This window comes from Hesperophylax consimilis, chromosome 17 (assembly GCF_061612785.1).
Source record: "Hesperophylax consimilis isolate HC1 chromosome 17, BYU_Hcon_1.0, whole genome shotgun sequence".
NCBI lineage: Eukaryota > Metazoa > Arthropoda > Insecta > Trichoptera > Limnephilidae > Hesperophylax > Hesperophylax consimilis.
The window spans coordinates 32,248,503-32,271,998 of record NC_142852.1 but is presented as its reverse complement, the minus strand read 5'-3'; the positions used below and the strand labels follow the sequence as shown (position 1 = coordinate 32,271,998).

At 33.3% G+C, this 23,496-nt stretch overlaps 1 protein-coding gene across 5 annotated transcripts in view; it reads right to left on the bottom strand.

Annotated features, from left to right (window-relative positions):
• Positions 1-9,483: 9,483 nt before the first annotated feature.
• The window catches only part of LOC149416434 (uncharacterized), a 183,413-nt gene continuing 169,400 nt past the window's right edge, over positions 9,484-23,496 (bottom strand). For 2 of the 5 annotated variants that reach the window (XM_089641675.1, XM_089641676.1), the window contains exons 18-21: positions 22,445-22,575; positions 20,262-20,435; positions 18,932-19,043; positions 9,484-17,397 (exon numbers count right to left, since the gene is read on the bottom strand). In XM_089641675.1, the coding sequence (XP_089497801.1) occupies positions 17,312-17,397; positions 18,932-19,043; positions 20,262-20,435; positions 22,445-22,575 (503 nt within the window). In that variant the 3' untranslated portion in view covers positions 9,484-17,311. Of the gene's footprint in view, positions 17,398-18,931; positions 19,044-20,261; positions 20,436-22,444; positions 22,586-23,496 lie in introns of all 5 variants that reach the window. The other 3 variants (XM_089641673.1, XM_089641674.1, XR_016303542.1) reach the window with 2 other exon arrangements.

Genomic DNA, 23,496 nt, shown 5'->3' with positions numbered 1-23,496 from the left:
ATAAATCCTACTGATCCCTCAACATAAATATTTAAAAAATCTTTCGTTATCCTACATGTATTGAAAATGACCTTAAAATTAAATTATTAAATTATTTAATTAAATTAAATAAAATTTTAGTGTTTTATTTTTTTCTTTCTAATTAAAAAATTAACAACTAGTTTTAAAATAAACTAGTAAAAATAATTACTTACATTTATTGTGTTTGTGCAAAAATTAGAAAAATGTATTTTCAGAATTTATTTATTTTCATACTTTGACAATGTGGGCTTCACTATTCGTACTGAGTGCTGAATTTGCCGTTCTATAATTTTTACAATATTTATTAGTAAATAATATCCCATTTTATAGGAGGGAGGAAACACTTAAGCCGGCAAATTATCTAAGTTGTGGAAAAGACCTGTTCTCGTGTGTCAATTGTCAACCATGTACAAATATTGGGCGTGCTTTTGATGTGTTTCCCGACAAATGAACGATGACGCTAGTTCTTTGGACCATCTTCCATTAAAATAACGGTAGAACAGCGATTGGTTGTACATATATCATTTACCATATTATCAAAATTTTAACATGGAAACATATGAACTACCTACTGTAGTTTAAACCCAATAAATCCGCCTACATTTCGCCGCTTATCGCATATTTTTAGGTTCAATAAATTTATCACATTTTGACAAGCGATCGATCGAAATGTTTTTGCAAACTTGCCATAATATGCTAAAAATCGCTCGAGTGAATATTATCTATGGCTAGAGATGGCAAAATTTCGTTTTAACTAAAAACGCGAAAAAATATTCATGTTTCGAAAATAGGGCATTTATAAGTTTTCTTTGCGTTTCAAGGCATTTGAAAGTGTTTCCAGTGATTTCTATTTCGCGAATTAACGCGAAAAACGTGATTTTGGCCGTATTTCAGCTAAATTATTCTATTTAGCGAAATAGGCGCGAATTTCCCGAAAATACCGGGTATTAAAATAATATGTGAGAATTTCAAAAAATCGATATTTACATTACGATTTTTTATAATTTTGTTACTATTTTATGTGTAAATATTTAATATTTTTGTACTGTAGGCTAAAATTGCTTTTTGACATTACACAAATTGTGCGAAATAAATGACGCCTATTGATGTTAATCGCAATCTGCATTTGTTGTGTTTGTGTTTGACCCGTACTTAGAGTTTCCTTCCTTATTAATTTAATATTAAAATTAATTATTTATAATCTTTCACATGGAAATACTTGCAAATGAAGGTTAAACATATATTTGACCAAAAATACTTAAAATATGCGCTAAAAACATTCAGGATATACATTTTTTCTATTTTGCTACAAAACGCTAAATTATGCCTCAAAATGCTATAAAACGCTAAATTTCCAATTGTTAATGCTAAAAAATCTGAAAATTAATGCTAAATTTTGCCATCTCTATCGATGCCCTAGCGCACACATGTATTAAGTGAAGTAAAAACAATTAAGTGTTTTGAAAAGCATTTATCAAGAATACCGACTATGTAAATAAACATTTTGTGGCAAATTTACATGACTTATTTCATCTAGAATTTGTTAGAATTTCAGACATTAAATTTGTTGCTTTCCATCTTATAATTAACCTGGAGTATTTTCTTAAATTGAATTTTCAAATTGCACTTAACAAATGTGTTAGTTGTATTTTTATGCAAAGGGATACTATTTTTTTCACTAAAAATGTTTCTGTGTAAATTTTCAACTAACTATTTTTACCTGCCATCCATTCGACGTGTCCGCAAAAATCCTTTTTAATATTCGTTTGGTCTTCACTTAAATTTTTAAGCGGTATTTTTTCTCCTTCTATCGTAACTAGGTCAGTTTTAACTATATCACTTATGTCCGTCTCAGGAATTTCCATAGTAAGTGTATTAGAGTCAAATAAGTACTATAATACAAGTTGAAATCAACTCACAATGAGAGACCTAAAACAAAAACACGTTGATTAGTACAAACATATTTTTTTAAGGTTATATCCATCAATGTAATATATGATTGAAGAAGAAGATACATATAATATATCTAAACGAAACATGAAACAGAACAAGGTGACTCAAGTTCACTTCGAACTAAAAACAGAATTTGAACAATTTATCAATGATGCAAGATGAAGCAAGATGCAAGTAAGATGCTCCCCGTATACCTTAACAAGGCAAGAATAAATACATGATCGAACGTAAAATACTTGGGGCACATTATTAATCAAGACCTATCAGACGAAGGCGATATCGTACGACAAAGGAGAAGCCTAAGCATAGTGTCTAATATGATTGCCCACAGATTTTGCAAATGCAGCAATACCGTTAAAAAATTACTGTTCAACGCATTCTATACTGGCCTGTATACGTGTGAGACATGGTGTCACTACCGAACTTGCTCGATGGAACCACTCCGAGTTCAATAGAATGACGCCTGTAGAATCATATTTGACAATGTTCACGTAATTAGGCCTAAATGGATTTGCCGGCCTGATGAGACACCGGGTCACTGGAGCCAGGATGCGGCTAATGGCTTCCGCCAACACGTTGGTGACTACAGCCTACCAGCACCAAGCGCCACTCCTGAGTGAGCACTGGGCGCAAGCTCACTCAAGACCACGCCCTGCATAGTTATTAATTACTCTGTTGTTAATTTATTCTTCTTCATATATTTTTTCATTTTTCACATACCTATTGTACAAAACATATGTATATGGGACGTGTGGGATTGCACTAACCTCCCCACATCCTGGAATCAAAATTATTTTTATATTTACGACTTTATGTCCGGGTTAAATCTTCCCCATAGGAAAAACTAAACCCTTCCACACACTTTTCCACAAATGATCATCTAGTCAATCAACATTGCGCAAGTGCATTATATAAGCAAAATAAATACAAAACAATACAAGAACAACAACACGTCAACTCACCAGAGATCAAATGGGAAAATAATTCACCGACTCCAGATATTTTCATATCAGAGGGTTCGGCTCGGTAGAACTTCTAACAGGGCCTATAAATCCTACTGATCCCTCAACATAAATATTTAAAAAAATCTTTCGTTATTCTACATGTATTTAAAATGACTGATTTTTGCATTTTTATATATAAATTTTTTGATAGATCTAATACGTCTAAATTTTTAATGAGAGAGCTAGGTATAATGCCAGTAGCCGAAATAATAAATGGTAATATTTTTATAGTCTGAGAATGCCAAATTATTTTTATCTTATTTCCTAAATCTGTGTTTCATGTTTCTTATTTTTTCATTAACAGATTTTTGAATATTATTATTATCATTATTAAAGGTAATTTTCATGTTCTCTGAATGTAATTCAAGTTACGAGTTTCTCGTATGTTATTATATCAGATAGGTGATACGGCTGGCCTGTAATATATATATATATTTTTTATTATAGCGACTATTTAAACAATGTACATACAAAATATGATATTAAATATATGTATAGTATATTGTATTCCTTAGTCCTCCTCACTAGGGTGACCTGTGCTGAGGCGGACTAAAGTTATACATTTCTGTTTTATTAGTTTTTTATGTCGCTTCTAATGTTCTTACAGAGTTTTTTTCATTAATCTCTTTCAGCCAGATTTTTATTCTTGAATTGTAATTATTAAAATTTTCTATTCGCTTCATATCAGGCGGAAGGACGTTATAGAATTTCGTCGCAAAATAAATAAAATTTCTTTGCCCGAATGTGGTTTTATGACCTGGAATATTTTTTATGTCATTGTGATTTGACCTTGTTTTGTAGAGGATTCAGTATTTTTGAATAGTTTCAATAATATATTTTTAGCAAATTTTTGTTGTACATTTGGTATATCAAAACTATTGAAAATTTCAATCGAAGGCGTTCTTATGGGTACTTTCAGTATGGTCTTTATGATTCCTTTTTGAATTGTGTTCAGGTTATGTATATACTTAGATACAGTAGATCCCCATCCTATAATTCCATATTCAATACAAGAATGACAAAAGGCGTAATAGATTTTTTCATGTTCTTTACATTTACCACTTCATATAATAACAAAACTTCAATAGAACCTTTACAGAACTAACAGTTTAATATAGTTAATATCAGAGATGTGCTTTATTTCAAATAAATCCATTTCAAATGGAAATGCAAAATGCAAAATGGGTATTTTCCATTTTGCATTTTAAATGCTTTTTTGCAACATTCTTCCTACTATCTCCACTCATCTTTTTTTCATAAGCCCCAAATATCAGTCGGTCCTCAACCTCGCTATGAGAGATAATTTACATTTGTCAAGTTGCTCCCTGGTAGCCCTGGCAATCGAGTGATACCATTACAAAAAATACTGATTCAAATACTGAACATGGGGCCATGACGCTGTAATATTAAATGTTAGATAGCAGTTTCTATGTTTTTACGTTGGCAACATTAGTCCCGCGCAAATTTTTTGTGGTTTCATAATCTGTAGTCGTGATGTGGATTTACCATCATGTAATATGTTTGTTCTACATTGATGTCCATTATTAAACGACAAAATTGTTTAAAAATTCTATAATTATTTTAATTGTTTGACCTGAGAAACCATTTTGCATTTTCAATGCATTTTGAAAATAGGTATTTTGCATTTTGCATTTGAAATGCTTTTCTAAAAACCATTTTGCACTTTGCATTTCCAAATGGAAAAGTTCTGACCCATTTCCATTTTGCATTTCAAATGGTTTTGTGTACCCATTTTGCACATCTCTGGTTAATATTGCAGAAATATTTCCCTAACGGCCGCACGTTTAGGCACAGATTGTAGAAATTACACATTGCACACACGTACAAAATAGGTTCTTAAACTCAGCGTCAATCCCAGCGAGAGATTGTACCTGATGTAATCATTCTAGTATCTTCTGTCTTTTATGTTTTCAAACAAGACGCAAGGGAAAAGGACGAAGTTGATAACGTTCGTACAAGCTCTCGCTGGATCTAGTTTGGTTTAGATTTAAATAATTTAGATTGAAAGGAAACATTTGCAAATGTCACTCCGTACAAAAATAAAATAAAATTAATTTTCACTGTATAAAAAAATCAACTCGTTTTTCGCTATATATTTTATTGATTTAGTGATAATAAATAATTTAGTGATAATATATTATTCCCAGTGATTAAAAAAAAACTCATTTCTCAAAAGACAACATTAAAAAAAAATTGTTTGAATGAAGATTGAACCTTTCTCCCCAGGAACTGAAGTTGACAAGTCTACCAACTTCGCCAAATATCGATCGGGTAGGACAAACGTTTATTACGTATATTAACTACTGTAATAACATACGATTTCAATTAAATGCAAATATATCCGCGTGTGTGTACGTGAGTGAGTGTGATTTAATAGGATGCATTTTCGTCGACAACGAGTCTGTCTGAAGAGTTTCAGCTCTATCTGAAAAAGTCTGGAAGTGGGTTAATTTCCGATTCCAAGATTTGCATTAATTCATTGCCGGAAACAAAAGTTAAATTCAAATAGATCTTTTACAATCTCTCCCGATGTAAATAGTTTTTTCTTTTAGTAATTAAGTAAGAGTAATTTCCTCAATCAGTGTCTATTAAAAGTGCGGTTAGGTTAGGTTAATATTTACCCAAAATTTTAACGGCCAAATCTATTATTGTGATTGATTTTTGCATTCTTTAGCCAACGTTTCAGTGTAATCGTACGTTTGCCCTGATGATGGGCGCTACAAGGATGCCTGAAAGGCTGGCTAAAGGAGGAGAAAGCTCAATAAACGACATAATACCCCAAAAATCAATCACAATAATAAGTAAACATCAAATTATGTTGACAAATTCGATGTAGCGTGTATCTTGTCACTTTGGGGGCGAAAAGCAGTATCCAAAAAACAACAATTATCACATAAAACTGATGTTTTAAGGTTGAATAAAGTTAAGTAAGTAATGGTAATAGTGCAAATAATGTTTCGTACTTAAATAATTACGTTTTTTTGTGTAATAATATGAAGATGTTTTGTTTGAGACGCGATATAAATACACTAGCTGTCAACTCAAGACGCTGTCACTTTGAGATCAGTGTTGCCAGTTTAAAAAATTAAATATTCGTAATATGTTTTTACGTAAGTACTTTTGGCAATTTTTATTAATTTTTGCGTAATAAAATATTTTTTTTTAATTATTGAAGACAATATTAACGATTCCTAAACGAAAATTTGAACTAGAAAAATCAGAAAAAGATACGGGTCATCTAAGACTTTGTCGGGGCACAGCTCTACCAACTGAGCTAATGGGACCCTACCTATTTCTTTCAGTCATATTTAACTGTATCATACTTCAAATAAGAACTACCGACATTATCTTCATTTTCTTGCCGCATATTTTTTTAGCAGCTATCTTTGCTAGCTTGTCTTTCAAATATTCATTTGAAATACAAAAATTAAATTAAAAAATAATACATTTTAGTCAATGACGTTAAAATAAACAAAAGCGCTGTAGAAGTCTCAAAGTGTGAAGCAAAAATTATGGTGGTCTTACACCAGGGAGATACTAAGAGTATTTTCCACTCTGAAGCGTGCCGCAAACGTACTATATAATATTTCCAATCAATACATTGTGAAATAATACTAATTAATCCACACAGCATCCCCAAAGATGACATAGGCCCTGAGAGGAATTATTTTCGTAAGGGTCTCCTCCTGTGTGGAGCAAAAAAATAAATAAATACCTTCGTGGTTGATAATAAACTAGACGTTACATAGTACGTTATAAAAAAACATTATACGTATACAATGCGCGTTCAACACGCTCTTGTGTCCTGTTCAAGGTTGATCAAAGCAAAACGAACTCTAAGCAGAATTCTTGCCTGAACAGACTATGCAATAATTACAATAGCGTATTGTCCAAGGTTGATATTTTCAGTTGCGAACTTATCAAATACAAGAGGTCCATAAAAGAATATTTCTCTGATGGTTTGTGAATAATGTTTATATCTCTATTATGATTTGATTTATATCCACAACCTCTCTCCATGGCTATAAATGTATTGTTTTGTAAATTTTTCGTTTTATATAATCTTTTTTTTTTAATAATTTTTTAATTCATATTCCTTTCTCACAAATTTAATTTACTTATCCCATATTATGCTGTCTCAGTAGAGGTAAAGTCACAAGGAGGAAATCCATAATTGGTTTTATTTTGGCTATACAGGGTGTCCGGAAACTCGTAGTACAAGCGGGAAACTGGTGAATCTACATCACATTTGGAGTCGATTTTGTAGTATATATTTTTTTTTATTTGAGCTTTCGTTATCGAGTAAATCGAGTTTGAAGTTGATTTTTTTTTTTTTTAATCAAATTCTTATAAATTATTACTGAAGATCAAAGTACCCAACTAATTAAAACTATTTGAAAGTAAAACAAATGAAGAAACTCGGATTTGAAGCATTATTTTGAAATCACCCTTCATTTAACCCGGTGTAATCATAAAATATTTCTGCTCTGCAGGGTTAAAACATCTGTTATTCAACCCTAAACACCAGAAAAAACTTTAACCCTAAAATAGCCGAAAAATATTTTTTTTTGGTTTTTTTTTTTTTTTTTGAAAATGCTCAAATCAAAAAACTTTATGTTTTTTTGGGTTCCCCATGTGGTGTAGATTCTCTAGTTTCCCGCTTGTACTACGAGTTTCCGGACACCGTGTATAATACTTATGTACAAACTGATTAAATGTAAACTGTCGATTTCCCAAAAATTAATAAATTAATAAACAAATGTTTTTGCCAAATGCATAAAAGTTTAAACTAAAACCTTAAAATAAAATATTATTTTACATAAATATATATATTTTCAGCGTGATATTCAACCTTGTCCAGAAAATGATCCCAAGCCAAGCTACACTAGTATTTTAATGAAATCTTTAACACTTGAGAAGATATTGTACAATTTATTATAAAAACATTAAAAATGCTAGGGGAAAAACAGTTTTCATGAGATGAAGTGGCGTAAAGAGTACTATTGAATAAATAATTTTAATATTGACTATTAATGTCATGTGAAAGCACACAAAGCTGCACAAAAATGCACCTCGTTAACGTGGGGCAGTTCTGACCAGAGATGTGCAAAATGGGTACCCAAAACCATTTGAAATTCAAAATGGAAATGGGTCAAAACTTTTCCATTTGAAAATGCAAAATGCAAAATACCTATTTTTAAAATTCAAAATGGTTTCTCAGGTCAAACCATTAAAATAATTATAGAATTTTTAAACAGTTTTGTCATTTAATAATAGACATCAATGTAGAACAAACATATTACATGATGGTAAATCAAAAAATGCAACGACTACAGATTATGAACCCCAAAAGATTTGCGCGGGACAAATGTTGCCAACGTAAAAACATAGAAACTGCTATCTAACATTTAATATTACAGCGTCATGGCCCCATGTTCAGTATTTGAATCAGTATTTTTTGTAATGGTATCACTCAATTGCCAGGGCTCTTACCAGGGAGCAACTTGACAAATGTAAATTATCTCTCGTAGCGAGGTTGAGGACCGACTGATATTTGGGGCTTAGGGGCCGTTTGGTGGGGGGGTCGAGATAGTGATTACGTCAGCACTGCTCAGCAGTAGTTATTTTGTTTTACACATTGGCAACCCACATATTGTCTATGTTTGAAAACCGAATACATATTCCCCCGAATCCCTATTCCCACAAATAATTAATACGTTTAGGTACTCGCTTAAAAAAACAGAATACATTAACAGAAAAATGCATATAGGTACCAATTTTTACGTAAGCATGAGAGGGGGGGGTAAGAGTTTTGCTTACTTTTGGTGACAAGGGGGAAGAGGGGGTAAATAATTGTAATAAATCTGCTTACGTAATACTTGAACGGCCCCTTATGAAAAAAAGATGAGTGGAGATAGTAGGAAGAATGTTCCAAAAAAGCATTTAAAATGGAAATGCATTGAGAAAAGCATTTAAAATGCAAAATGCAAAATGGTTTTTAGAAAAGCATTTAAAATGCAAAATGGAAAATACCCATTTTGCATTTTGCATTTCCATTAGAAATGGATTTATTTAAAATAAAGTACATCTCTGGTTCTGACGCGCGCACACCAATGTGTGTACGCTCCCGCTATTCCTGTATATACCGCGCGTAAAGCGATCTTAAGTCTCTCTCTTCCGACATCTACTCTGACCGCTTCACTCTGGACTGCTTCTCCCGCTGGAACCACTACAACCGCCTTTGACTTCTGACCTTGCGCTTCTTCAGACTACCGACTGCTCTCTCCTTGTATATACGACATCACAGCAACCGGAACAGGCCCTGAACATAAAGCAGCTCACCGACTAGAAGACCAAGGACTTGCGTCTGATACAATATCAATTTTTAAAGGTGTGTTGAATTGTCATTTTTGATGACGTCACCGTTAAAACCAACATAAAATAAAAAAACAACATTTTTTAAATATTTTTATTTTATTGGCTGTTTAAAAAACGTGTGTTTTCAAATTATAATATATTTTGTTCTTCAACTAAATTACAATAGTGAATGACAATACACTGTTTTAGATTTTTGAAAAATATATATATGCATGTTTTCCTCACCTAATTAAATTAACTTAGCGTGAAATACAATATTAAATGTAATTAGAACCATAAATTAATACTAAATAAATCTACTTCCTTTTATTACAAATGTACAATTCTTCTTACAAACAATGCCACAAGGACAATTATCCATCTTTTTAATTCTAACATCTTTATCAGTAAATAAAAATAAAATCTTAACTAGAATTACAGATAATAGAAACAAAGCGATGAACTATTAGTAGTCGTTTGTTTTTACATGCCAACCAAACGCTTTGTTAGATTGTGGTGCAATTTGGTAGTAGCTCGGCGACAATCGGCACGAGCATGTCATATCTCTCTGTTTTTATTATCTATGAATAGAACCTTAAATAATAATCATTAACTTATATACAAATGCTTAATGTAGCAATGTTATTGTTTTTTTTTTAACTTTGGACATGTTGTAAGAAAGGCAACATAATGCAAATAAAGGAGCATTTGTAAAACTAATACCAGGTTTTCCAATAAGAGGTGTTATTTTGATTTTCAATCGTAAAAGATCAATGGTTTCGTTGCTTGTGTGGCACGTAGCGCCGTCTTGTTGAAAGTAAACGTTGTCCAGATCAATACCATCCAATTCCGGCCATAAAAAATCATTAATCATCTCTCGATAGCGCAATCCATTCACCGTAACTGTTGCTCCAGCCTCATTTTCGAAAAAGTAAGGTCCAATGACTCCGCCGGACCATAAACCGCACCAAACAGTCACATGTTGAGGATAGAGGCTTTTCAACAATAACTCTTGGGTTCTCCGAGCCCCAGATGCGACAATTTTGCTTGTTGACGAAGCCACCGAGGTAGAAATGGGCCTCATCACTCAAGATGATTTGCATTTGATTCACTCAAGTGAATTTTAATAATTTCAATGCGTTGTAGCAGCGTGAATCGTTCCATTTTTATTAATGGCGTAGTTTCTACTTGTCAAATGCCAAAAAATGACAGCTTCAAAAGTAACATCTACCGAAATAGCGGGCTATTCAAAATAACACCTCTTATTGGAAAACCCTATAGTTAGATGGTGTGGAGGTATGGTACGGGTACCGCCGCCCCGGGAGCATGGCGGATAAGCAACAGCTCTACCATAGGTCACCAGCGCAACGTTCGGTGACTTAGTAAAGATGCCGGGTTTCATGGAATGAGGTTTGTACAGGTTTTAGCGGCGGTCAGTCCACTGGCTGCGACCCTCCAAATATCATAAAGTCAACCTAAATCATTTTCCCCAGGGCCTCCTGCACAGCTTCAATAAAAGTTATATCTTTACAACAACCATTTACTGACGTCTCATATTTGATTTTAAGCATCCTCGGAAATTTAGAAGATGTGAAATAAGAAGATTCATAAGTACCTGGCTATTCAGATATAGTTTCTTATCACAATGTTTTAAATGTGATTGGGGGTATTTCATATGTATGAGAATTTAGAGTATTTTGTATGGCTGAAGTGGGCACTTTTATAAGGCAAAGAGATGGAAAAGATGAAGGTTGGGAACTATTACAAAAAGTGCCTTTATATATATCGCAGATAACCTTTTAATGAATTCTATTTTCATGTCCGTAAAAGTTAAAAAAATCTTTTTATTATTTTCATTAAGTTGAATCGTTATTTCAATTAACAATGCAATAAATAAAAAAAATTGTACAAGAAATAATAACATTTAAATTTACTTCTGTTCAAATTTAAACTAAACGGGCCTCAAAGTATCGCTTGCTTACGATAATTTAATCAGACGGATAAATAAATGACATTTTTACACCATCGTTGTAAATCAATTTTGAGCGCAAATTTATTTATTAAACGATCACCAAAATATATGATTTAATACTTGACATCATAGTTTATAGGTTAGGTTCGTTTTCTGTTATTTCTTGTTAACAATTAAATCTAATAAACAGAAAAAAAAAACCTAAAACTTTTGAAGTATAATAAATAATAAAGATATATCATAAACCGGTGCTTATATTATTTTCGTGACTCAATAAGGTTTTTGTGGAAAATGTGAAATCATTTTTAATTTGGTGCTTAAAGCATACAATATTCGAAAGATTGAAAAGTGAAAATCTTAAATCATATTTGAGTTCAGATGCTTTCATTAAATACTAGACTTAGATGTGTTTCTTTGAAATAATCGAACAATTTCTTGTTTTTATATCACTGCTTTAAAGTGCAAAATCTCCTACTTAAGAACCACTTTTCGGATATGCTTTTATTGTATAATGTGGAAAATTAAGTTCTTTAGAAAATTATCGGAAAAAATGTTGTGTTTTTGCTTCGCAGAATAAAATAAAACGGTTCCATGATAACTCCACAAAATGACAATTCAATACAACTTCAAAAGTTGGTTAAGTCATTAAAAGTGATGAAACTAAAACTAGGTTAAACAGTTACATATTTAACCTAGTTTTTCATCACTTTTCATAACTTTATAACACTTTATATAGGTGTAGTGAATTGTCATTTTGATGAGTTATCCAGTCACCAAATTAAACATACTTTTTTGCTAATGTTTTTTTACAGGCGGCTGGTGTTAAGTGGGAATTTAGACCTTATCGCCATCTACATAACGAGTGTTATTGTTAGCGGCCCGATTCCAAATGTTCCACGTCGCGACGCATCGACTTAATGTAAATAATTTATTTTTCCAATTAAAAAAAACATTTATTCCTAAGTACATCATTATTATCAAGTTATTCCGTAAATTTATACATTGTACAATTTTTTTCTTGTATTTCTTAGATTTTAATTGATAATATTTGAAATATGATTTTAAAAAATCCATTTTGATTAGAAAAGATAAAAATAAGTCTGAAAAGTTCAAAAAAACATCAATTTTGAAAGAAAAAGAACATCAAATTATGTTTGAAATAAGAACATTCCGGTTAAGTTTGAAACAAAGATCATCCGCTTAAATTTGAAATAAAAAGAACATCAAATTATGTTAGAAATAAGAACATTCCGGTTAAGTTTGAAACAAAGATCATCCGCTTAAATTTGAAATAAAAAGAACATCAAATTATGTTAGAAATAAGAACATTCCGGTTAAGTTTGAAACAAAGATCATCCGCTTAAATTTGAAATAAAAAGAACATCAAATTATGTTAGAAATAAGAACATTCCGGTTAAGTTTGAAACAAAGATCATCCGCTTAAATTTGAAATAAAAAGAACATCAAATTATGTTAGAAATAAGAACATTCCGGTTAAGTAAGAAACAAAGAACATCAGCTTAATTTTGAAATAAAAAGAACATCAAATTATGTTAGAAATAAGAACATTCCGGCTAAGTAAGAAACAAAGAACATCAGCTTAATTTTGAAATAAGAAAAATTCCGGATAAGTTTGAAATAAAGAACATCAGCTTAATTTTGAAATAAGAAAAATTCCGGATAAGTTTGAAATAAAGAACATCAGCTTAATTTTGAAATAAGAAAAATTCCGGATAAGTTTGAAATAAAGAACATCAGCTTAATTTTGAAATAAAAAGAACTTCAAATTAAGTTTGAAATAATAAAGACCATAATTTATTTATGAATAACATAAAAATAAAATGGTTTCAATTTCAACCCCTCAGGCCTCTGGCATATTGAATGTTATATTTCTTAAAGATGCTGTCAGAAAGCCGGAAAATTCGTATGTACTTAAGATACGCAATGAAATCCAAATACATGTAATATTTCTGAACGTATCTGAAAACTAAAAACTGTTTTTGAAAGGTGACAAAATACGCTTTCAAATTTTATTATTAGATATAAACATATAATTTTTTAAATACAAAAATTTTGAAATCAAACATAAAAAGTTATAAAAATGGCTTTTTGATTTGAATATAAAGCATGATGTTTTTCGATCTAACACCGTTTAATTCATATTTATAACCGTGAGATACAACGATTTGTATGACATCATATGAGCTGTTCCGTAAAGCGAACCAATTGACTCTACGGATAATAATTGCCGTTTGTTCGCAAAACCGGACAAATTATTCTGACATGTTAAGATGAATTATGAAAAAATTATTAATTTAATTTTGAAAACAGAGCGAATCGATCAACAGCAGCCACTCTTAGAAAACTCTAAAATTTACAATATAATAATAGGAATATAATATATATATATAATAACTACAGTACAATAATATATTTAACATTAAATTACTATAACTAAACACTTAATTGCCACCATTAGAAAAGATTATTTAACAAAATCAGGTAGACTTATAACTAAGTATGGAAAATTAAAGTAAATCATTAATAACTGGGTTTTTACATCAAATTTTGGACCAAACGCATTTATTTCACATGTAACTGGGTGACCTCAAAGTGTCACCTTCCAGGGCAAATGAATCGATTCATTCCTTTTGTTTCACATGTAACTGGGTGACCTCAAAGTGTCACCTTCCAGGGCAAATGAATCGATTCATTACTATTATTTCACATGTAACTGGGTGACATCAAAGTGTCACCTTCCAGGGCAAATGAATCGATTCATTACTATTATTTCACATGTAACTGGGTGACATCAAAGTGTCACCTTCCAGGGCAAATGAATCGATTCATTACTATTATTTCACATGTAACTGGGTGACATCAAAGGGTCACCTTCCAGGGCAAATGAATCGATTCATTACTATTATTTCACATGTAACTGGGTGACATCAAAGTGTCACCTTCCAGGGCAAATGAATCGATTCATTCCTTTTGTTTCACATGTAACTGGGTGACCTCAAAGTGTCACCTTCCAGGGCAAATGAATCGATTCATTACTATTATTTCACATGTAACTGGGTGACCTCAAAGTGTCACCTTCCAGGGCAAATGAATCGATTCATTACTATTATTTCACATGTAACTGGGTGACATCAAAGTGTCACCTTCCAGGGCAAATGAATCGATTCATTACTATTATTTCACATGTAACTGGGTGACATCAAAGTGTCACCTTCCAGGGCAAATGAATCGATTCATTACTATTATTTCACATGTAACTGGGTGACATCAAAGTGTCACCTTCCAGGGCAAATGAATCGATTCATTACTATTATTTCACATGTAACTGGGTGACATCAAAGGGTCACCTTCCAGGGCAAATGAATCGATTCATTACTATTATTTCACATGTAACAGGGTGACATCAAAGGGTCACCTTCCAGGGCAAATGAATCGATTCATTACTATTATTTCACATGTAACTGGGTGACCTCAAAGTGTCACCTTCCAGGGCAAATGAATCGATTCATTCCTTTTAGCGTTTATTTCACATGTAAATGGGTGACCTCAAAGGGTCACCTTCCAGGGCAAATGAATCGATTCATTACTATTATTTCACATGTAACAGGGTGAACTCAAAGTGTCACCTTCCAGAGCAAGTGAATCGATTCATTCCTTTCAACATTTTTGTTAATAAAAGAAAAGCATAAATGACAATATTCAAAATATAACATACCAAAGATGGTACATTTAAAACTAATGTGAGCGTTTTAAGTTTTAATGTTATGTATATATAATATTAAATATATACTCGTATGTTACAATCTAGAGATAAATAAAATAAAGATAATCAAAAAAAAAAAAGTACGCAATATGCACCGGGCATTTTTCGCAATGCAAAAAAAAATAAAATGAAAAAAAAAAAACCATGTGTTAGATAATATTGACGTGGTTTTTCTCTAGAATAGGAGAAAAAAATTCAACTCTTTTGTAAGTAAATAATTTTTATACATTAATACTGCCTTGGTAAGTAAAATTACAATATCTTCAGAAATATGTACTGTTTTTTTTTAACTTACGTTCATATTCTCAAGGAAAATACTGTATTTTGACTTACCTTGAGAATCTCTTAGGAACATACAGTGTTTTTACTTATCTTGTGATTCTCAAGGAAGATACTGTGTTTTTACGTAATCTTGAGATTCTCAAAGAAGATACTGTGTTTTTACTTATCTTGATATTCTCAAAAAAGATACTGTGTTTTTACTTATTTCGATTTTCTCAAAAAAAGATACTGTGTTTTTACTTACCATGGCAGAACGTAAATGTTAAATTTTCATAGAACAGTCATTATTTTTTGTAGAATTATACATATTGTTTTACGATCATACTGTGAAATTTCAGGTGTTTACATTGCTGTAACGATACTGTAAATAAGTAAGTAAAATGTAAGTCAGGATATTTTTTTATTTTACTATCCACAACTCTGGACAGTAGCGATGTAATGCGATAATTATAAGTAAAAACAAATCCCGTTCCGCGATGAAAATGAATTCCAAATGGCTCGAATAGAGCAATTGAATGAGCATGGCGAAACGACGAGTGCGCCGCGTCAATTGAACTTGTCTATGGGCTCAATCAAAATACCCGTCATTCTGCCGTCAACGACAAGTCGCAAATGTCAATCATCAATGACGTAGATTGACAGTAAATATATTTAGTGTTTTTAGAGAATATTTTTAATAATACCAAATTAATTCCCTGATTTTAAAATCCTTGAATATTACACATTATTTTCTATGGTGTTCAAATTTCTCTTATTTTGAGTTAACGCTTACAAAATATACACGACTGTTCTAGAAATGCCATTTTTTAAACTCTGTTTTAAATTATATATATATTTTTTAAATGTACAATATAATAATAACATATAACTATGTATTTACAATATTTTAAATGGTTAACTTAACATCCAGAACTTAAGAATGACATAAGTGTAATTAATATATTTTTAAGCGATTTTGATTCTTAAACATCGCTGCAATAAGGACTACAATCAAACGACGGTTTTTAGTACAAACAAATAAAAATGGCAAGAAAAAAAAATGCTGTCACCTCAAAAAATTCACAGACTAAATTGAGATGTCTCGTCACAAGCGGTTCTATTTTCAATTTTTTGACATTTGATGCGTGATTTTCGGCCCGTCGGTGCGTGATCAAATTTAAGCCGGGTGGTTTTATCAGCCATTGTTAAGCTGTCAAGCGTAGAGGTCATCAAAATTTAATCAAAGCTGACGGGCTGAGAGTCGGCGGTCAACGAGGTCAATTTAAATTTAAAATACTGTAATTATTTAGTTTTGAACAGACCTTACTTTAAAAAAAATACTTGAGCCCAAAATTGGTTGATAAATAAAATTAGTGATACAATGTTTTGATGCTATAGACACTGAAGATTAAAATCGGTAGAATCGTGTCATGGGCGTGTTTGTTTTAACAGAATAAGCAAAATTTTATCCTACTTTGATGATTACTTGAAATTGAGCAACTATTGTCAAGAGGAGCAACAATCATAGAAACAATGAATCAATAAATGGATGAATCTGCTGACCAAATTATCAATGAATCAGTAATAGAATCAAGGAATCAATGAATGAAAGAATCAACTAATGAATCACGGAATTAATGAATCAATCAAAAGTGCAACTAGAAACAGAATCATTTCGTAAAAGTAAAATTATAAAAATGCCCTAAATCCTGGTTTGCTTTTAAAAAAGAATCAATTTCGTTCAATCAACGTTCCACTTTGCATGAAAAAAATAAAGTACCAACATCCGATACGACAATATTATTCCTACTTCCCAAATGTCCGGCGTTCACTCATTCAGTAAACGCGTCAATCACTGTACGTATATTTTTCACATATACGTGGGGTGCCGGCCATCTTGTTGATCTTGGTCCGCCATCTTGGCCCGAGTGAGGCCTCTCATTGGTCGAAGCTCTTGCGTTGCTTGATTTTGATTCGCTCCAGTTCGTCTTCGGACGTTCCGTTCGAACTGCTCATATGGCGGTCTGGAACATAAAAGAACATTCAAAATTATTAATTTATTTATTTAACCACTCAGAACATTAGAACGTCAAAAGACGTAAATATGATAATAGCGGTCAAGACATTATAACGTCTTTTCACGTAAACACGCGAGATTTTACAAAAATCGATTTATTTCCATCACTAGTATACGGATTGCCATGATTTAAAAAACAGAGTATCGATAATGAATAACGCTACGCGTCTGTATTCAACAATATCTATGGAACGTAGAACTGCATTATCTAAGCCGATTGAATCTGTCATGCGTTTCTAAATAATTTATTAAAAATATTTTAGTTTGGACGGTTAATATTTGAGGTGACTTATAGTTTTTAATTATATTTCTTCAATATATAAAGTGTTATTTCTTTATGATACTCAGAAAAAAGTACATTTTTCGCGGCTTTGAAATAATGGTTATCGATTCTTACATATTTTTGACGTTTTCATAAAATATATATTTAGAAACGCAAATATTTACTTATTACAACACAATGCGATAGTGGATTTCATAATCTTTCCAAAACATTTTTTAGAATGAGGCTACGTTTCCCAAGACGTGAGTTATGATGCTTTTAGCAAAACTCGTAAATAACACAAAAATTATCTCATTTTGACAGTTCTCAAAGGAACACATAGTATATAAATGTCTTTGTCTGAGAGGTTAAATATCATTTAGCAGATGGAATTGCTTCTGAAATGAGATCCCTGAGGCAAATGAAAAAAAGAATCAACAGATCAATGAATCAATTGATTGACAAATTGACGAATCAAGAATGAAGAAATCAAAGAATCGACAATTCAAAGAATCGAGGAATCATTACCCAAGGATGGGCTAATCTATCAAACTGAACACCTGTTTTTGCAAGTATTTGAATACCGCCCGTCTACTTCCAGCCACTTGGAGCCTGTGGAATTATGGTATTATTGTAAGGCTGAAGGAAGGTGAATCAGCCGAGACGTGGGTTCTGACTAAGAAGAATGAGCGAGCACTGGATGTTTTTGAAAGGAAAATTTTGAGGCGCATCTTCGGACTGGTTCTAGAAAATGGATTTTGGCGCAGACGTTATAACAATGAGCTCTATACTCTGTTTAAGGAGCTAAACGTCACAAAATTCATAAAACTGGGAAGACTTCGGTGGCTAGGTCATGTGGAGAGAATGACTGAGCATCAAGAACCAAAGTCTCTGCTGAGCTCAAGACCGATAGGCAGAAGGAGCCTGGGAAGGCCAAGGTTAAGATGGAGCGACAACGTCCTCAAAGATTTATCTGCCTTGGAGCTTCGAAACTGGAGAGAGCTGGCGCGGGACCGAGATGAGTGGAGGAAGACTCTTGAGGAGGCCAAGACCCACCAGGGGTTGTAGAGCCAAAAGTGATGATGATGATGATGAAGGAAGGTGAAGAAAAGGGGACAGAGGAACGTAGGAAAGTAGGAGGTATTCATTCAAATCTAGTCACGATTTTGAATGGTGATGATCTCTTACCGGGATTTTACTGATAGTATCTTCGACTTACCGGAATTCCTGGAGGCAGGCGCCCTTGGCACCAGCACCACGGCCCCGTCGGCCGCCTGCTGCAGAGAGAACTGCTGCGAAGACAGCGGGTTACCGTCAGAGTCCCGCAGATGCTGGAATCGGAAAAAGCACACATTAGAAACACATTTTTATATCTTCCAAAATTGCCCAAGGGGTAAATCGGGAAAGCCGTCCTTTAACTAACTAAAATATACAAAACATATGTGCAACCTCTTCAGGAATATGCTTTACAAATACGGACTCCATATTTTGCCAAGAATATATATCTAATAGAGAGAGTACACAGACCAAGAGCTTTGAAAGACCGGCAATATGGAGATAGACTCAAGGAACTAAGATTACCAACATTAAAATAAAGAAGAGAAACTTGGTGACTTGATTGAGATTACAATAGTCCTGGGACCCAATTTTCATTTCAGTAGACAATTGCTCGCATGCGAGGATCGCGCACGATAAATTATCTGCTGTTTCGATAAATGCGTATTTTCGACCGTCGTAGATAATGTAAAACAACCGATATTAATACCAACATAAAAATGTACCAATTATATTTTTTATATGGTAACCCGTGTATTTAACTCCATAGATTTGATACATTTTTCTATATACATCTGTTTAAGACTGTCAATTTTCAATTCACTTTGTTGTTCGTTGAAGAAGTAGGCGACAATAGATCAATTAATTTGAGCACCAATTGTTTAGATAGTCGAAAATTTTTTATGAACAGTTCATTACTAAGACTAAATGCATCATTAGTTGAAAAAAAATTTCTTGTTGGCCTTTCAGTTAAATATTCGGCCTGTTCCATGTCTTCGATGGCTTGTATGTGCGTCAAATCTTCAAAACTCACCATTTTTATAATAATTAACAAAAATACGACACACGCAAACCGTACAAGTAACACTTTTTGACAGTTGAACTACTACTAAAACCAATAGTCCAATTATCTACTGCTTTGTAATAGATAATTATCTATTAGAAATTCCTAAATACGCTTTCTATCGAAAATTAGTAGATAATTACTCGATGATAGAAAAACCATAGACAACGTAGATAATTATCGCATGCGAGCAGTTTTCTACTGAAATGAAAATTGGGTCCCTAGTATTCAAGAAACCTTCACCACCAACACAAATGTAAATCTTCATGGACATGTTTTGCATCCAATCCTAGGAAACACTTCCTTGCAAGTAGAGTAGTGGAAGCATGGAACTAACTTCCACAACATGTCATCCATTCTACTAATATAAACTTGAGCACATCAGCAAAATGCTGCCCGCTCATTAAATAATAATAATAATTCAAGTAACCTGGAAGACGTGACGGTAGAGCGCTGCGAAGTGTTCCTTGGTGCGCTGGCGCTCAGAGGTGAGCATCTGGTGGTCGCGGTGCAGGCGCTGCTTGCGGCTGCGTACGTCCCTCACCTCGTCCGCCAGACTGGTGATCTGGTCCAGCTTGCGCTTGCGGCAGTTCTGCGCTGCCACCTGGCGACACAACACACAAACTAACTTAGCAAACAAACATATTGTTAACCAAAGCTAGGTCAAGCTAAACCAGAGCAACCAGGCTTAACAGTAACAAGTACAAATGCTGGTGTCGGGGATCCTACTCGCACTCTGAAGGATTAGGAGTGCATCTTGAGGAGGGTTGCCGATTCGTTGGGAATTCCCCAAATTGCGGAGAATTTCAAACATTTTTCAAGAATTGGGTATTTTGGGGGGAAAATGTGGAGATTCTGGGCATTTCTTGATTATCCAACCGTTTCGAAAAATAATATTTACATGCAATAATAGGGAATTTTCTTCACACCAAAAAATCACTTATTATAAATTATTCATATGTAGAAACACTTCAGACACAAGAATACATAGTTTTTATAATTACAAAAATCATTTATTAAAGTTATAATGACTTTAAAAACAGGCGCGAACGAAATATTTCAATGCAGCTAAGAACGCCCGGTGATTGATCAAGCGTTCAAGGGCGAACGATGACGTCACTGTTGACCGGCCTGAGTAGATCCTGCAAACCGATGGCGGCGGCGGCGGCAAAGGTGTGACGTAGCACTTGTGACGTAGCGGTCAAGATGGCGCATGACCGTTTTCAGAGCCGAAATAGCACGCAATTTTTAAAACAACTACAAAAAAATGAAAATGCATTTAAAAAAAAAGAAAAAAAAGAGGCACATAATAAAATAATTATCTTTATTGAAATAAATTATTTACAAAATGCACGAGAATTCCCTATTGTAAGAACATACCATATTTCGTTTTCTTTCGCAACAATTTTTTAAAACAATGTCTATTTTTAAAAACCTGAACGAAAGAGAAAATTCTAAAATGACTACATAATAAAAAATGAATGTTAATTTCAATAGAAGTTTTTTTTTACAGTGGAGGTTCAGAAACTTATGCGGATTTTGTGGAGAATTTTAACATTTATTGTGGGTATATTAGAACTATACATCAGCAACACTGATATTGAGTGTTCCTCTAGCGCAAATGCAAATGCAAAGTTTTCATAAGAACTTACTTGTTTATTGCAAAATTATGTTTTTGGTAATTGTACTGTCTTTAGACCACACCTAAGACAACTCAAGTCTGTCCGAAGAAACCTTTCTACAGAAGCATCAAAACTACTTATCAACTCTTACGTAGTCTCACGTCTCGATTACTGCAACGGCATTTATGCCAGCCTTCCAAAATATCAAATTGACAAACTTCAATCAGTGTTTAATGCAGCAGCACGGCTCATAACCATATACATATAACCTTCACTGGCTCAAGTGCCCTGAAAGAATCCAGTACAAACTGTGCTGGATGGTGTTTAAATCCATCAATGAAATGGCCCCACCCTACATCTCTGAACTATGCGTCCCGGAAAACACTGGTCTGAGGCAGTCAACTCTTAGATCAGCAACATCATCAGCTGTAGGCAGACTGATGGAACCTAAGCGCAAGCCAAATACTAAGTTTGGTGATCGCGCTTTCGGAGTATCTGGGCCGAAGGCTTGGAATAAACTCCCTCCGGAACTAAGATCCATAACAAGTACAACAGAATTCAGGTCTAAACTAAAAACTTACCTTTTTAAGCTCTCACACCCTTAAATTAAATATACCATTCCTGAGAGAAAGTCCAGTTATATCCAATTATGTCCTAAATCCTATATCTAAATTTCGCTAATAAACAATTAGTTAATGTTAATTAAGTGTTAATCTCAAGTGACCTACCAGGTAAGTATTGTACTGTATATTATCACCATATATAGTTAGTAGTAACATAGATATTTGTAGAAATGTATCATATATTTGTACAGCGCCCTTGAGGTGATTTTGCACAAAAACGGCGCTATACAATTTTAAAAGTGGAAATTCAATTATTATAATAAGTGCCACGTCTTTATCGGGCGTCCTCGACTTGTCATTCCAGTGCAGAAATAAGAGTTAATTCAATACTATATTTACGCACCTTTCAAACATAACAATGGCCTCACCTTGTTCTTTCCCCTGCGGCGTATATCCCTTATGAGAGAGAGCTGCGTCTCACTCAGGTCGTGCTTGCTGAGGCGCTCGTTGAACTCGTCCATCGGCAGGTTGATGATGTCGTGCACGCTCATCGGTATGCCTGCCACGCCAACGCATCCCAAAACAATAAACATTGAGTTAAATTACGGTCATAAACACTTTTACAACGAGAAAAGGGAATGTTGATTTTTCATGTGCTAGCTACAAACGGAAGTGCTGCCATCTATAATTTTTAGTTATATTATATTGTTTTGTTTGTTTTATGTGAAGCCGCACAACAGCATCCAATCGTCTGGAGCCATTGAGACTACGGCATCCTCGATTGTGGCACGTTGTGAGACTGAAGGTAGTGGGAAGGAGAAGGAGATGGGGAAAAGGACGGTGGGGAAGTTCCTGGCTATTCATATGTGGTTACCAAACCCGGTCAAAGCCATTTCAAGCAAACGTATCAATATCTTTTCTGGGATCTCCAGTGCTGACGATTTCATTTAAATATTATCACAATTTAGTAGTATGGATAATATGAAGTATATCTTAGTGTTTTTTCTGAAATAATTATAAAGGTATTACATCACAGACATATGAATATATAGACTAGAAATTAAAGATGAGGGGTAAAATCAACTGTTGAAGAACGAAGGGGGTAAAGCTGACTGTGATTCGTCTATAAATCAATCTGACAGTATATAGGCATTTCGCATTATAATATCACCATTTAGTTCTTAAAAGTAAAATCTGCTTTTGAATGAATAGACATTTTTACATGGGAGCGCAAATTACTCGCCACGTTATGAACAAATTTGCGAAGTCCAAATTCGGCAAAATAAATTTCTTCTATTTTCAGAGTCGAATATTTCGTTTACGTATTTAGTTAAGACACTTTTATAAATGTTCATAATTTACTTCCCAGCAACCAACCAGCTTTGTGTTTCGCGTCCAGACGTTTCTCGATGTGATAGTAACAACTGATTCATATTATACGATGTGAATATGCTTAAAATAATGCTTATATATGGAATGT